General features: G+C 38.1%; 1 protein-coding gene across 7 annotated transcripts in view; it reads right to left on the bottom strand.

Annotated features, from left to right (window-relative positions):
- The window catches only part of CD200R1 (CD200 receptor 1), a 65,213-nt gene that overhangs the window by 26,329 nt on the left and 21,457 nt on the right, over positions 1-17,427 (bottom strand). The window contains exons 1-3 of one of the 7 annotated variants that reach the window (XM_043474842.1): positions 16,764-16,809; positions 15,400-15,457; positions 12,672-12,987 (exon numbers count right to left, since the gene is read on the bottom strand). In XM_043474842.1, coding sequence (XP_043330777.1) covers positions 12,672-12,738 — 67 coding nt within the window. In that variant the 5' untranslated portion in view covers positions 12,739-12,987; positions 15,400-15,457; positions 16,764-16,809. Of the gene's footprint in view, positions 1-12,671; positions 12,988-15,399; positions 15,458-16,763; positions 16,816-17,427 lie in introns of those variants that run through there. The other 6 variants (XM_043474843.1, XM_043474839.1, XM_043474840.1 and 3 more) reach the window with 6 other exon arrangements.

Consider the following 17,427-nt stretch of genomic DNA (forward strand, 5'->3'; position numbering starts at 1 on the left):
ATAGAATCTGAAAAAAGACTGGAGCTAAAAAAGAAAAAAAAAAATCAGCTTTTGCTATTAATCTAATCTTCCATAATGATTTCAGGATCTTTTTCCTGAGACAAGTGTATTTTCCTATGGAAGGAGAACAGAAAAGAAAACCAAATGCTTGCCATTTGGGGAATATAAAATGAAATGTCTTTTAAAATGAAAACTATCTCCTTTATGTGTCTCATAGCTTAATATTTCAATTATCACGATGCTTGCTTCCAAAAAGGAAAGAAACTGAAATGTAAAATAAGAGATTTGGGCTTCCCTTGTGGCTCAGCTGGTAAAGAATCTGCCTGCAATGTGGGAGACCTGGGTTCCATCTCTGGGTTGGGAAGATAGAATAACAATTGGAAAGATAATAACAATGTCAAAAACTGATCCTGGTAACACAATACATCTATTTTGTGTTCTTATACTTTAATTTATGAACATTATTTACATCTTAAAATGCATTAATTTAGTAGCAGACAACACCTAATCAACTGTTCAGGAAACAAAACACTGAGTAGAAACCCAAAGCTTTTGCAGAGACAAAAATAGAAAAAAACACCACAATTAGAGTAACAAAATCAACTAACCTTTTGGCTAATGTTAAAATAAATAAATTTCAATGTATTACCTCTGTAATATTGTGCAGATTACTCTCTGAAACTCAGTTGCTCTATCTACATTTGTGGGAATTTAATATCTGATAGGAATAGGCATTCAAATTCATAAGGGGAAGAATGATTATATCATTGGTAAATGATACTAGGAGAACTAACTAGCCTCTTGGGAAAAAATATGGACAGGAAACAGTGCTAATAAAAACCATATTGCTGGGACTAATTTTTGTGTATGTGACAATAGTCACAGAGTCTGCATCATTTTAGTAGGACACAGTATTAATAAAAGTCATATTGTCGGGCTAACTTTTTTTCAGGCAATTACCATCACATAGTCCAAAACTAGGTAATGAAAACAAATTTGTTCCCTAGCTCATGGTAGTTGTTGTACAAATGTGTATCAGTGATCACAAAGGTCAGTGTGTTTGGTGAACAGATAGTGAATATATACACATATCAGATATACCAAGATACAGGCATACCACATTTTACTGCCCTTCACTTTACTATGTTTTTTACAAATTGCAGGTTTATGGCAACCTTGTGTTGTGAGATGATGGTTAACATTTTTTAGTAATAAAATATTTTTAATTAAGGTGTGTACATTGTTTTTTTTATACATAATGCTATTATACACTTATACACTACAGTACAGTGTTGTTGGGCTCCTCTGTCCATGGGATTTCCCAGGCAAGAATGTTGGAGTAGGGTGCCATTCCCTTCTTTAGGAGATCTTTCTGACCCAGGGACCAAACCCACAATGCTTATGTCTCCTGCATTGCCAGTAGATTCTTTACTGAAGCGCCAGCAGGGAAGTCACAGTATAGTGTAGACATAACTTTTTTCTTTAGACAAAACTTTTACATGCACTGGGAAACCAAAAATTTGTGTGTCTCAGTTTATTGTGATATTCACTTTATTGTGGTGATCTGGAACCAAACACACAATATCTCCAAAATATGCCTTATATTTTAGGATATTAATGCTGGTATATTTTTTAATTCTAAGAAAAAAAATAGAAAAAAACAAAAAGTTGGTATGTAGGTGCCAATAAATAAGTTATGAAATAATATCTATGAAAGAGCTTTAGAAACTGTAAAATGATAATTATGATATAATTTTTTGAATGTTTGTCAAATTCAGACATAGTATTAAGTGCTTCATATATATATCATTTAACTCAATCCTCACAGCAACCCTAAACACCATCTCAGGGGGGTTGGGTAAAATCTCCCAATTTAAAAATATTGGCAGCTAATTCAAAATTTTAAAAATATTACATGAGCCAATCAAAAGTGTCCCTAAGCCAGATCCAGCCCATGGACTGCCACATCACTGTCTTTGATGTGGAACTTAAAGACAAGGCCAAAATGAGAGTCTTGAAACATTTACAATTAGGGATCTAGAGTGTTTGGAAACTAGGAATACGGGGAAAAGGCTTAAATACCAGTGTTTGCATGTGACATGCATTGTATGCTTTGATCTCTCGGGTAATTTTTTTCATCTTTAGATGAAAACTTGGAATCATTTCAGTAATTGGAGTTTTGCTTTTGAGAGGCCTTACAATGGAACTAGGACCCACTGTTCTGACGGAACTCTGGATATTACATCTGTTTGGTCCTTACACAATTTAAACTTGGACAAATTTATTCTAGTTAAGCCATAAGTGTCAACATGTAAACTTGTTTTGATTAAAGAATTTTTCTATCAAAAAAAAAAAATTAGGGATCTAATGAAGGAAGTAAAGTTAGCAGAAACAATGAAGAAAAGTAGAAGGTAAATGTGGGGTCTTGAAGCCAGGGAAAGAGAAGTTTTCAAGACACAAATAATCAAGGTCAAATCATGTATGAAAAATTTTAAAGTAAGGAGTAAGAGGCATTACGATTTGCTAACAAAATCCACAGAGATCATTAAGAGCTGTAAGAGAGTAGTGTTAGTACAGAGGGGCTAGCAGAACAATTGCAAGGGCCCAAGCAGAAGCAATTGTCAACAACTGCAGACTTGCTCTTTCAAGAATTTTGTTAACAATTGTCAAAGTTAGGTGAATGCAAATGTTCATTCTACTATTTGGCAACTATACATTTTATTGAAACTTTTTGAAATAAAAACTTAAGAAAATAAATAAAAGAATTTTGACCCTGAAAGTATCAGAGAATGAGACAGTAACTTTATCCTTTCATGTCAAATCTGAAAGAGAGAGATGGGGCAATGTCTGAAACTAGAAGGACTGAGTGGGTATTTGAGTCGTACCGCGTATTTGTAGACAGAGGGAGCACTAGCAGTTACAAGAACGAAGGAGGCTAACTGGCACGCAGGATCCTAGAGGTTGTGGGAGGGGATGAGACAAATGCAAAATGAAGGTTTGCTTTTGAAGAGACTGACACTTGGTTACTCAGAGAGAAGCATAAAGGGCAAGAGTGGTTACAGATACCAGAGACATTTTGAGGAAGTTTAGGTTGAAAAACATTTTCTGAGTATACCTGGGACTCCCGAGTGGTACAGTGGTAAAGAATCTACCTGCCAATGCAGGAGACACAAGAGATGCAGGTTTGATCCCTGGGTCAGGAAGATCCCCTGGAGGAGGAAATGGCAACCCACTCCAGTATTCTTGCCTGGGAAATCCCATGGACAGAGGAGCCTGGTGGGCTACAGTCCATGGCATAACAAAGAGTTGGACCCGACTGAGAAACTGTGCAGACACAAACACGCAGGTTGACAAACACTTTCTGAGTATACCTACTCAGTGTCAGGTAGCTGTGCAGAACTTTAGGAATCAGTTCAGTTCAGTTCAGTTGCTCAGTTGTGTCTGACTCTTTGCAACCCCGTGAATTGCAGCACGCCAGGCCTCCCTGTCCATCACCAACTCCCGGAGTTTACTCAAACTCATGTCCATCGAGTCAGTGATGCCATCCAGCCATCTCATCCTCTGTCATCCCCTTCTCCTCCTGCCCCCAATCCCTCCCAGCATCAGGGTCTTTTCTAATGAGTCAACTCTTCACATAGGGTGGCCAAAGTATTGGAGTTTCAGCTTCAGCAGCAGTCCTTCTAATGAACACCCAGGACTGATCTCCTTTAGGATGGACTGGTTGGATCTCCTTGCAGTCCAAGGGACTCTCAAGAGTCTTCTCCAACACCACAGTTCAAAAGCATCAATTCTTTGGCACTCAGCTTTCTTCACAGTCCAACTCTCACATCCATACATGACCACTGGAAAAACCATAGCCTTGACTAGAATAAATAAGGCAAGGTGTTGGCTCTCAGAAACTTTAATATTTGGGGAAGTTAAATTCCACATTGGGTGACAGGTCAATCTGAAGGTGAGCAGCCTGTAGAGCTGGGACAACGGGGATAGTTTAAATGATGAAGAAAGACCTGAAATGGTGTTCTTAATCATGGCTCCCATCAGAATCATCTGCAAAGATTTGTTAAAGTCCAGATGCCCTGAAAGTTGTGTTTAAGTAGGCTTGAAATAGCATCACTGCATCTTTAATATTTTAGGCCCTGTGGGTGACTCTCTCTGGAAACTAACTTCAAATTATTGGCTCAGAACAACCTCAGTAACATCTAAGAGACAGTCAGTAAAGGGCAGATACAATGATTTTTTCTGGAGAATGAAAACAACTAGATTTAATTATTTTGAATCTACAAATGTGAACATTTTTTTCCAAAAAAGTGTCAATATCACAAAAATAAATCATAAGACCAGATAGTCTCAAATTATGTAATAGCTCATGTGTGCTCAGTTGTGTTCCACTCTTTTTGACCCCATGGACTGTAGCCTATCAAGCTTCTCTGTCCATGGGATTTTCCAGACAAGAATACTGGAGTGGGTTGCCATTTCCTCCTCCAGGAGATCTTCCCAACCCAGGGATCGAAACTACATTCCCTGAAATGCAGGCAGATTCATAAACCATAGGGAAAGATGGCATAGTATTCCATGGTAAAGTAACAAAATGGCAAGGACAAAGAAAGGAAATCACTAAGCAACTTAAAACTTTATGTGAGAACACCCTTTAAACACACTTAGGCTCCCCTCTGTTGACAGAAAAAAAAATCAGATTCTGCTTTCTCCTTCTAGCTGTGATCCTATCTCCTTTCTTTGCTGCCAAACTTCTAGAAATAGTGGTCTGAACTCACAGCCTCCATTTCCTATCCACCCACACCCTTCTCAAGGTTAGCAATCTTGTGGCTCCTACGTCCTTCCATTCAGGCCACAATTTTGAACGTCACCAGGCCCTTTACAGTCAACCTTTAGGCCTTTCTTCAGTGCTTAAGCTCCTGGACTGCTTGGCATATTTTGATGCTATTAACCATTTTCCTCTCCTGCAGCCATGAAATTAAAAGATGTTTACTCTTTGGAAGAAAAGCTATGACAAATCTAGACAGCATAGTAAAAAGCAGAGACATCACTTTGCCAACAAAGGTATGTATAGTCAAAGCTATGGTTTCTCCAGTAGTCATGTATGGATGTGAGAGTTGGACCATAAAGAAGGCTTAGCACCAAACAATTGATGCTTTTGAACTGTGGTGTTGGAGAAGACTTTTGAGATTCCCTTGGATAGCAGAGATCAAACCAGTCAGTCATAAAGGAAATCAATCCTGAATATTCACCGGAAGGACTAATGCTGAAGCTCCAACACTTTGGCCACCTGATAGGAAGAGCTAACTCATTAGAAAAGACCCTGATGCTGGGAAAGATCAAAGGCAGGAGGAGAAGGGGACAACAGAGGATGAGATGGTTGGATGGCACCACCAACTTGATGGACATGAGTTTGATTAAACTCTGAGAGTTGGTGATAGACAGGGAAGCCTGGCGTGCTGCAGTCCATGGGGTCACAAAGAGCCAGACACAACTGAGTGACTGAACTGAACTGAACTGAATATTAAATTTCAACATCTAAGACAATACAGCCAACCAAATCAACATCAGTTCATAAAAACACAATGATATTTAAAGAATCACAATGATATTAAAAAGACAGACTAAGAAAGTTCCACTTGGTTTATGGCCCTGTAAGCTTCAACACAATAACAACTGGAAATTCTGGACAAAATATAAAAGCTATCTGAAGCCACTGGAAAGTAGAAAAAGCAAGATTTTTGAGGGGTATTAATCCTTGAGAGAAGGAAATGTTCCCATATTTACCACTTCTAGTCCCAGGAAATGCCGCAGCTGGCAGGACACTGGACAGCTAAAACTCTAAGAGGAAAAAAAAAAATTCACGGTTTTCTGAAGAACAAAAAGATAGATTTCAGGGCAACCTTGGTCTCTTGAAATTGAGAGAGGCAGAAAGCAAGAGTTCAAACTCCTTATATAAACTGCATGCACATCTCTGGCTAATCCCAAGCCCCACATGGCAGGACATACTTAAGCCAACCAACTAAAGGTAAAAGCACTGAGGTTTAAAATATTGTCCAAAAGAGAGTTTTTAGTTTGAGTTCCACCAAGTTAAATGTTTTCGGAAAATAAAAATCAACAAAGTAATATAACAAAATATAGTCTCTAAGATGTAATATTCACAATATAAATAAATTTACTCACTGTACAGAGAACCAGGAAATTGTGACCCATTTTTAGGAGGAAAAAAAAAAAAACATTAAAAGGAGATAAACCTCAAATTGACCCAGATATTGCAATTATCAGACAAGTACCATAAAGTAGAGATTAAACTATTCTCAGTGATATAAAAGAAAATAGGTTCACAATGAATGAAGAAACAGAAAAACCTCAACCGAAAGAAAAGAAACAAGTTACAAAATAAATGGAAACTATAAAATAGAAAAATACAAGATGGCCTTAACAGAAGAATAGAAATGAGAGAAGAAATTGTTATCAAACTTAAAAATCAATAGAAGTTATCCAATCTGAAGAGCAGAGAGAAAAAAAAAATAACTGAAAGAAAAAACAAAAACAAAAAACCTATAATAGCCACAAGAGCCTTCAATGAAGTAGCAGAACTTCTAACATAGAAAGCTGATAGATAAATATTTGGAGAAAGTAGTGATTAAAAATTTCCCTAAATTTACCAAGAAGCATAAATTTACAGATTCAACAATTTCAGTAATCCTCAAGTAGGATAAATATAAAAATAACCATACATAGACATATTAAAAGTGGTGAGAACTGACAATGAAAAAAATCTTGAAAGCGGCCAGAAAAAAACATGACACATTAATGTTCTGAGAGTCTGCCAACTTTTCATCAGAAATGGGGAAACAACATTTTTTAAATGGAGAAAGAAAAAAGTCAACCAGAATTCTATATCAAGCAAAAATATGCAAGAGTAAATATGCAAGAATGAAGCATATTCAGAAAAAAGGAAACTAAGAAAACTCCTCGCCAGCAGGACTACACTACTAGTGAGGATAATAGAAGTTATTTAGGTTGAAGGGAAATAGCACCAGACAGAAACTCAGAAATTCAGGAAGGAATGAAGAATATTTGAAACAGCAGCTATGGTGGAGATAGTACATGTACCCAGAATCCTATTTTAGGAATGACTTTTTGCTCCTGCTGTTAGGAGCACTGTCAGCAGACGGCCTTCAGTTCTCACACCTTCAGAAATCATCTGTTATCCCATGCAAAGTCAGACTTTTCCCAGAGCAGTCCATATCTGTTGACTAATTTGGAGGTATAAGGCCCATAAGACATTCTGATTCAATGCAGAGCCTCTCTGGAGCCACTCTAACTCTAGAAATCCACATGCAGTCAGATGAGGGTGTCATGGTTGGGATTGCTGGACTTCTCCCTCTGCTGCCTTGCCCTATTTTCCAGCTGCTGCTTCCAAGAATCCTCATCAATAAACTTTCTCTGCTTAAAACTCAACTTTTAAAGTTTATAACTATTAAAAATGTAATGGTTTGATTCTTAGGAGCAATTAGCATCACACAGACCCAAGTCATTTTGTAGCCACAGATCTGCTCCCTAATCCTATTTAGGAATTTCAAATCTGTGTTGATGACAACAAGGGGAAGAGGCAAAAGTATATCCATGGTTACTGCATCTTAATCACTGTACAGATTGATTTTTCAGAATCAGCAGAAAACCAAATGACAACCGAGTTATTTTATTAACTAGCACCATTAACTGGAGTACTCATGACTTTGTTGGAAGGGAATTTACCTCCTGTGGAATTCTCTGATTTGTTCCCATTTCCTTATTTCTATCCTCAACCTATTAGCATCTCCACATACAACTTCTCATCTTAGTCTGCAATTTCAGAAGAGCTTCTGTCCTCTTATTTAAAGTGAAGCATTCCATCTATACTACAGAGTGTCTCCTTCCCCAACTCTTCTCAGATCTTATTCTCTGTTATAAAGAAGAAGAAATAATTATCATTCCTAGAACCCAAATCCAAAAATCTCTAGAGCTTATTCTGTTATTTTTATCTCAATGTGTACTCTTTTTGTGGGATCCTCCACCATGAATAATTCATGAAGCCTGGAATGTGCTATACTTCCAAGTACCAATAGAGATTTTCATCCTGTGTGTTTGCCATCTCTAGATTGAATTTAACATCTTCCTCTGCAAAGAAAATTCCCTTCTTAGCCGCCAATGACTCTCAGTGATACCATGGGCCTTCCTAAAATGGAAATTCAAGGGTAAGAACCCTTGCTCCTGCTTCAAAATAAAGCTTTGCCAAGTGCCACTCCCACTCAGTGAGATACTGCTGCCACATTTTTTCCAAAATATTATTTTATTATATTATTTCCCCCAAAAGTTACAGTTTCCAAGTTCTTTTGTTTACTGATTAAGGATTCCTGAAATGTAGCCTTATTTCCTGAGATCATATAACAATCTCTGTTATATCAAGCTACAGTTCTTTCTCTCCCTGAACCACCTGCCTTTGATCATGTTGCACACCTGCTCCTCCCAATTCCTCTATTTCCCCATCTATACAAACCTATCATTCAAGACCCTTCTCCTCCAGAAAGCCTTCAATAACTCCAACACCATTTCAAGACTGACTGATTTAAAATGTTCTCCATTTGTTTCATTTTAGCTTGATCTCTCTAATGTAGATGGCAAATAATTTTTAGGCCCTATTCTCTTTCTCTGTCTGTCTCTCTCTCTCTCACACACACACACACACAATATATATGCAATCAATAACCTCTAACCAGACTGACAAAGAGAAGAAACAAATTATCAGTATGAGGGGCAAAATAAGAGATTATGCAGATGCCAAAATCTGCAGATGCCAAAAGGATTTGTTGTTGTTGTTCAGTTGCTCAGTCATTTCCAACTCTTTGCGACACTATGGACTGCAGCATGCCAGTCTTCCCTTCCTTCACTATATCCTGGAGTTTGCTCAAACTCACTCCCATTGAATCAACAATGCCAACCATCTCACCCTCTATCGGCCTCTTCTCCTTCTGCCTTCATTTTTCACAGCCTCAGGTTCTTTTCTAATGAGTCAGCTCTTTGCATCAGGTGGCCAAAGTATCCAGGTTTCTCAGGAGGCAGATAAGGTAGTCTGATATTCCCATCTCTTTAAGAATTTTCCACAGTTTGCTGTCATCCACACAGTCAAAGGCTTTAGCATAGTCAATGAAGCAGATGTTTTTCTGGAATTCCCTTGCTTTCTCTATGGTCCAACAAATATTGACAATTTGATATTTGTTTCCTCTGCCTTTTCTAAACCCAACTTGTCCATCTGGAAGTTCTCAGGTCACATACTACTGAAGCCTAGCTTGAAGGATTTTGAGCATAACCTTATTAAAATGAGAAATGAGCTCAACTGTATGGTAGTTTGAACATTCTTTGGCATTGCCTTACTTTGAGATTGGAATGAAAATTGACCTTTTCCAATCCTGTGGCCACTGCTGAGTTTTCCAAATTTGCTGACATATTGAGAGCAGCACTTTAACAGCATCATCTTTTAGGATTTGAAATAGTTCTACTGGAATTCCATCACCTCCACTATCTTTGTTCATAGTAATGCTTCCTAAGGTCACTTGACTTCTTCACATTCAGGATGTCTGGATCTAGGTAAGCGACCACACGATCGTGGTTATCTGGGTCATTAAGACCTTTTTTGTGCAGTTCTTTTTTGTGTGTATTCTTGCCACCTCTTTTTAATATCTTCTGCTTCTGTTAGGTCCTTACCATTTCTGTCCTTCATTGTGCCCATCACTGCATGAAGTATTCCCTTGATGTCCCCAATCTTCTTGAAGAAATCTCTAGTTTTTTCCATTCTATTGTTTTCCTCTATTTCTTTGCATTGTTCACATAAGAAGGTCTTCTTATCTCTCCCTGCTATTCTCTGGAACTCTGCATTCAGTTGGATATATCTTTCCCTTTCTCCCTTGCTTTTCATTTCTCTTCTTTTCTCAGCTATTTGTAAAGCCTCCTCAGACAACCACTTTGCCTTTTTTGCATTTCTTTTTTCTTTGGAATGCTTTCAGTCACTGACTCCCGTACAATGTTACGAACCTCTGTCCATAGTTCTTCAGGCACTGTCCACCAGACCTAATCCCTTGAATCTATTCATCACCTCCACTGTATAATCATAAGGGATTTGATTTAGGTCATACCTGAATGACCTAGTGGTTTTCCTTACTTTCTTCAATTTAAGCCTGAATTTTGCAATAAGAAGCTGATGTTCTGAGCCATAGTCAGCTCCAGGTCTTTTTTTTGCTGACTGTATAGAGCTTTTCCATCTTTGGCTACAAAGAATACAACCAATCTGATTTCAATATTGACCATTTATTAATTGCTTAAGCATGGATGTTTAGAGGATACCACACCTAAAAATTACTATAATGTGGAAATTCATAGCTATTAAAAATTAGAAAAGGAAGAGAAGACTGAAATCACTGAGGACAAACATCTTTTTCACATTGCTTTTAATCTCTTTTTCCTTCTTTTGCAAACCTGCTGAAGCTGCCACTCAGCCCTGCCTTGATTTTTATCTCCTCTTGTGACTACCTGCCCCCTATTGGAAGATAATAATAAATGGTTAAAATTAGCCCAAAGAAGAAAAAAAATGGAGGATTTCTTTCCAGTAACTCATAATCTCAATATTAGTGAATTTTATCAAAGAAAAGAGTTGTTTGATGGGGACATCAAAATATAATTTGAAAACAAGAAAAAAATCTAGAAGACAATAGTATAAAATAAGAAGAAAGATGTGGCCTGGGGTAAAGGGAGTTTGAGGGAAGGAGACTAGATACAGGGCTAGAGATCTTTTCTCTGCAATGAATGATTAGCATTCTTTTTATTTTTCCCTCTCAGGCACTTTCTTAATAAATCTTATCCATCAACTACCACATTACTTGAATTTACAAGCAAATAAGTAAACAAAAAAGTAAATAATTTTTTTTTTAATGGCATGTCTTACAGTGAAGTCATTAGCTCTCTTTCTCCTTTATGAGTTTGTCTTGTCTAATAAAGTGAGTTATTTCTCTTTGGCAGTATTAATAACAAAGCAGTATTAGTAATAAAGATATAAACTCATGCCCCAAGGGCTTTGCATATCATCATTCTGAATTATTTCATGGTGAACTTATCATGTCAAATCACTGCCCAAAATGTAATTTGCTTTTCCATATCTTTCTCTTAAATATTCTGATAACATTATAATTATAGAAGCACAGATTTCAGAGATTTGATATTGGTAATATTTCCTAGCTGTGGTTAGAAATAGTTTTAAAATCCAAACCTTTAAACTATCAAATTCAAAATTATTGATTATGTTTTAATCATGATTTTTTTTTCTTTTACCCCAAAGTCATATTGCAGCTTAACATAAATAACTCATTGTCTAGCTGACATTCCTTGCCAAGTTGGGTCTTGTACAGGTGTCTATAAAAACTTTCTTCAACAAGATCTCAACTACTGAAAGATTCAGATCATTCGATTTTTTTTAAATGAGTAAATACTCCACTCAGTTTATAACTAAGTATTGACTTAATGGTGCTTGTTAGTAAGAAGCATAAAGACTAAGTATTGAGGAAAACTGCCTACTCAGATGTTTACTGATGCTTACAAACATATATTAGTACTAGGAATGACTGTCATATACTAGTAGTATAAACTTGGACAAATTTCACCTCTCTATACCTCAGTTTCTACCTTTGTAAGGTGGAGAAATGTCTTCTATGCCTACTTCGCTGGGTTGCTGTGCAGATCAAAGGAGAAAAATTATGTGAAAGCACTCCATAGAAAAGTTCAGTAATACAGCATAGTTACTTTACATGTGCTCCCCTAAATGAGGAAAAGCAGATGTTTTGCTGGAAGACAGGCAGTTTTAAAATCATTTATATGAGAAAAAAATACCTTTTTTTCCTTTGAATTACTAAACTATAAAATTTAAAACCAAATGTTTCCCTGCAGCTGCTCCCATCAACTAAAAGTGAAACCTGAAAACTCCCTCCTACGTCAACTCCTACCAACCCTCTGTAGTGAAACCAGGACACCCCCACAACAGCCCCAATTTCTCCACAACTCTTGCAGGAACCTAGATGTTGAAGAGTGTGTCTTCTAATCCAGAAAGAGTCTCTGACAGCCCACACATATTAAAATAAATACGGACCTACATCACAGACACAACATCAAACTTCTGAATGTGTTATATTTTTAAAAGTGCCTGGTCATCGAAAGTGACAAGAAAGCAATAAACTTTCCTAATTTATACTGTTAACAATACAGACATAAATAGATTGGGATTATTAAATTGTTTAAGAAGAGGAGACGAAAATAGTTCCGCTTTCCTCAGGTGACTTGGATTGCTACTAGAAAGTAATTTATTCTGCCTCACCCTAAAAAGGGGTAGGGGGAATGAGGAAGTAGGCAGTGGGGTAAAGTATAGATATATGTAGTAGGATACAAAATAAAATAAGCAAGACAAAGGAGAAAATAAGAATAAAAAAGTGAAGTAAATCTAGGAGGAAACTCTCCCCTCCCCCATAACTCTGACTGTAACTGCTGTGCTCTGCCCCCATAAGAAAGGCAAAGGAAGCTCAGGAAAAGCTGTGACCACGTTTCTCACCTGTCGTTCTCCTGTTACCCTCCCAAAGAAAACTCAAACTCACCTGCAACTAAGAAGAGAGCCAAAATTAGTCGTAGCTGAAGATCAGAAGTTATCCAAGCACAGGGCATTTCTGTTTCCTTATTTTGTGCCCTTCACTCAGCACTGTTCCTCCACACAGGTGTAAAAGGAGCTGTGGACATGGTGAGGCTCTGTCTGATTGACTCTTCCGTACTGGATCTTCTTAGCCCATTAGCAGCACAGCGCTTCTTTCCTCCTAGCCCCTTCCTTCAACTCTATGTGTTTCAGCCAGATTAGTAACTTGGAACAGAAGAAACTTCTCTGGAACTTGACACAGCAATAGATTTCCTGTATGAAGCCTGAAGCAAAGACAGAGGAAGCGGATTGATTGAGTTATCTTTCAGCTCATTGGTCCTCCTCTCACTTCTGCTATACACAGATAAACTCTACAGTAAGGCACTGAATGTGCCCAAGACAAACTGATTTGTCTAAACTTGGTTTAAAGGGTAAAACAAGATATTTATCTATATTTGGCCCATCCCTGTAAATTTCATCGTAACTTTTAAAAGTTATCTCCAGGTTGAAGAGGTGTACAGTCTTAGTAACCAAGCTTGAAATAAAAGATTTTTGCTTGAAAATTCTTGTGTGATTTTGGGAGTCACACACAACTCTAGAAGCATCATAAATGTATTACTTTCCTATTATTACTGTAATAAGTTACCACAAACTGAGTGGCTTAAAACAACACAGATTAATCACTGTACAGTTCTAGAGGTCTGAAGTTCAAAATAGATCCTGTAGAGCTAATATCTAGGTATTGTCAAGGCTGCATTCTTTCTAGGCATCTGAGAGAATCTGTTCTTTGCCTAGGGGACACTTAGACTCTGAGTCTCATGGCTGCATAATTCCCACCACTGTTCTTTGTTACATCTTCTCTGATGGTAACTCTCCTGCCTCCCTCTTATAGAGACCTTTGTGATTATATTGGACCCTCCAAGTAATCCAGGATCACCTCCCCATCTCAAAATCCTTAACTTAACCACATCTGCAAAGTCCCATTTCCTGTGTAAGGCTACACATTTACAAGTTTCAGAGGTTAGGACATGGATATCTTGTAGTGGTGGTTTAGTATGGTGGTGGTTTAGTCGCTAAGTCGTGTCCAGCTCTTGCGACCCCATGGACTGTAGCCCGCCAGGCTCCTCTGTCCATGGGATTTTCCAGGCAAGAATACTGGAGTGGATTGCCATTTCCTTCTCCAGGGGATCTTCCTGACTCAGGAATCGAACCCAGGTCTCCTGCATTGCAGGTAGATTCTTTAGCAACTAAGCTATGAGGGATATCTTGTAGGGGAGCATTATTCTGTCTATCACAATTCGGTACTTATTTCCATTCACTTTCATGTTTGAAGAGCTAGAATGTGTCATATGAATCAAACTACAAATAAATATTCATGCTTAGTTGCCACACATCTGAAATTTAGATTTGCCAAAAAAATAAAAATGAAAACTGTCTTAATGTTACTATTCATATATATTTAGATTATGTTTAGGAGGGAAAAAACTCCTCTCTGTGTGAAGAGTTCCCTACCACAAGGCAAAACTCTCCAGGAAGGGGAAGAAACCATTGCAAACAGGAAAAAATTAAACAACATGCATTTTTTTTTAAGCTAGCAGTTCCATCTTGCCTCTTGCCAAACAGTAATATATGTATTTCCTCTCTTCCCCTTCTCAAGCTTTTCTTCCAGTGAGTCAGTTTGATTAAGGCAATGAAATCAGGTGTTCGCAAACTTGGAATACTAGAAGAGGCATTGGATTGAATCTCTCTGCTGGATGATATGGGGAAGGCAATGGCAACCCACTCCAGTACTCTTTGCCTGGAAAATCCCATGGACGGAGGAGCCTGGTAGGCTGCAGTCCATGGGGTCTCAAAGAGTCAGACAGCACTGAGCAACTTCACTTTCACTTTTCACTTGCATGCATTGGAGAAGGAAATGGTAACCCACTCCAGTGTTCTTGCCTGGAGAATCCCAGGGACGGGGGAGCCTGGTGGGCTGCCGTCTATGGGGTCGTACAGAGTCAGACACGACTGAAGCGACTTAGCAGCAGCAGCTGGATGATACTGGGCAAGTTTCTTAATCAAGTCTATTACCTTCCTTTTCCATTAATATTATATTGACATGACCATTTTCTCAGGTCAGCAAAAATTCTTGATGATCATTCATTTTAATGCCTTTTTGATGACACAGCCAAACCAGAACACAAAAGGATTACATGATCTGCCTGATGACACAGCGGGGAGTAAAACTCATATTTCATATTTGCCAGCCCTCCATTCTTTCCATTCTAACTCCTCTGGCTTGAAATTTCAGGCAACAACTTTAAAGACGCAGTCATCTCAGATCTGACCACAATGTACAATCAGCATTTTAAAAGTCAAGTGAGTGGTGTGAAAACCCATAGAATTCTCAGAATAGATTTGGAGGGAGGAGGCCCTCTCTCCCCACTCTTATATCCCTTCCATCCCAAAATCCCATTCCCCCAACCCCCCAGCTCCCACCTTGACCTCTTATGCAAAGCAATAAAGAGACCAAGAGCTTGTTAGCATAACCATGCACTAAAGATATGCCATGGAAGTCAATAGAATAAGAGAAATATGTGCTTGTCTAGTATATGCACATCTCTGAAAAATATAAAGCACTCAGATTCTCCTTAGGTGTGCCCCTGGGGTCCCCAAAAGCAGAGCAAATGATGGAAAGATCAAGAAAAACATACCTCTCAAGCCAGAAACTCAAACCTTTTGCTCCAGCAGTCTTCCAACTCCTCTTTAATACTATGAATCAGTGCACACAAGAGACAAACAGAACAATGTCATGCTGTTTAACATTGCAGTGGCCAAAACAAAAGGCCTAGTAAACTTTGGCAAGTTAGAGCTGCTTTAAGACATGAAGTGAAGTGAAGTGAAGTCGCTTAGTCGTGCCCGACTCTTTGCAACCCCATGGACTGTAGCCTACCAGGATCCTCAGTCCATGGGATTTTCCAGGCAAGAATACTGGAGTGGGTTGCCATTTCCTTCTCATAATGCCCCCAAATTTGTACTGTTGATTTATTAAAAAAATTTATTTATCTGCCTATAAATACTTTTGAAGTAAACTTCTTCTAGGAAGGTGTATATCTCTTTGTCTCCAATGTCAGAGTCATGCTTAGCCCACAACTGAAACCAGTTAAGATGTTGTCATCTTGCCCTTGGTACCCCTCTCCATTATATAATGGCTTTGCATGGATCTTGAATATTTACTGCACAGATTCTAATAGCCTTTTATTTCTGACACCTGTTCTCCGTTGCCTGCTCTTTTGCCTCTTGGATTTGAGTCTTGTCTGCCTAGAATTGAAGTCCCTGCCTGCCCTTCCTTCCTTAGCTGAATTCTCTGGATGTGCATCCTTGCAGAAATTGGCCAATACCTTCTTGCCTTGTCATTTTTACTCTCTGTGAACATTCTGACTTAGATAGGTGGGCTGATTTGCCCTTCCCTTTGCATGTGGATGGCATCACCTACTTGATGGACATGAGCTTGAGTAAACTCCAGGAGTTGGTGATGGACAGGGAGGCCTGGCGTGCTGCGATTCATGGGGTCACAGAGCCGGACATGACTGAGCAACTGAACTGAACTGAACTGAACTTGCATGTGAATATACACATGTACACACAAACTCACATGTGCTACTAAACACTTAGTCCCAAGTCCCTCAGTTTACCCTGTCCTACCACTACCCAAGTGCTAATATAACTATTTCATGGAGTATAAAGAACAATGCCCAATGTGAAGAATTTAAAATAATTCAAACTCTACAACACTCCACTCCTTATTTTATTTCCTCCCCGCCCTCATGGTTATGACAGAGGCACTATAATTCAATGTATGATTGCATAAAATGGCTGTTCTCCTAGCCACATCCTATTTCCCTATTCTCTAATTCGCTTCTCTGCAATCTTCCCTGATCCTGCTCTGAAGACCTATCTGAAGTCCTAGATCTTCTTCCATGCATAATCACTAAATCATTACTGATGAGTAACTTAAAAGAGCCTAACAAAATATGTATTTCTATTTTTTACATTTGACTATGTCATTGATATTTACCTTGAAAATTTCACTTCCACCATAAAGTTGATGTTATACCTCCATAATTCTCCTTTAAGTTAGACAAAACATAGATAAGAGGTAATTATTATTTTTCAAAATAAGTTTATAAATTGTACAAAAAAATTAAGAAATAATATTTGAAAATAAATTGTATGCAATATCAAACAAGTAAAACCAGAATAGAGAAATTAATAACCATATCTTATATTCTTATATTTTGTTAAAAATATCAATGCTAGACCTCACTGGTCATGTCCACAGTAAATAGTCCTGTTCTAAGCATTTTATAACATGGCCTCATTTAACTGTCTCAACAACCCTGTGAAGTAGAATCATTATTATCCCCATTTTACAGTTGGGGAAACTAGAGCCAGAGAGGTTAAGTAAAATGTCCAGTCACACAGCTAGTAAGTGATGGAAATAGGATTCAAGCCCAAGAAATCTCACTCCAAATCTGTCTTTTAATTATGTAGCAAATTACTTTGCTACCTATTTTTTGACTCTGTCTTAACTCTAATACATCTCCCATACTTGTCACACTTACTAAATCTGTTCATCTGTTCACTCACTCTTTCTTCCATTTGGGCACTCTTACAACATCACAGTTTGTCTGTTTTGGAGAGAGAGAGAAAAGTGAACTTATGGAGCGCGGGAGGGAGGG

This window comes from Cervus canadensis, chromosome 7, assembly GCF_019320065.1.
Source record: "Cervus canadensis isolate Bull #8, Minnesota chromosome 7, ASM1932006v1, whole genome shotgun sequence".
NCBI lineage: Eukaryota > Metazoa > Chordata > Mammalia > Artiodactyla > Cervidae > Cervus > Cervus canadensis.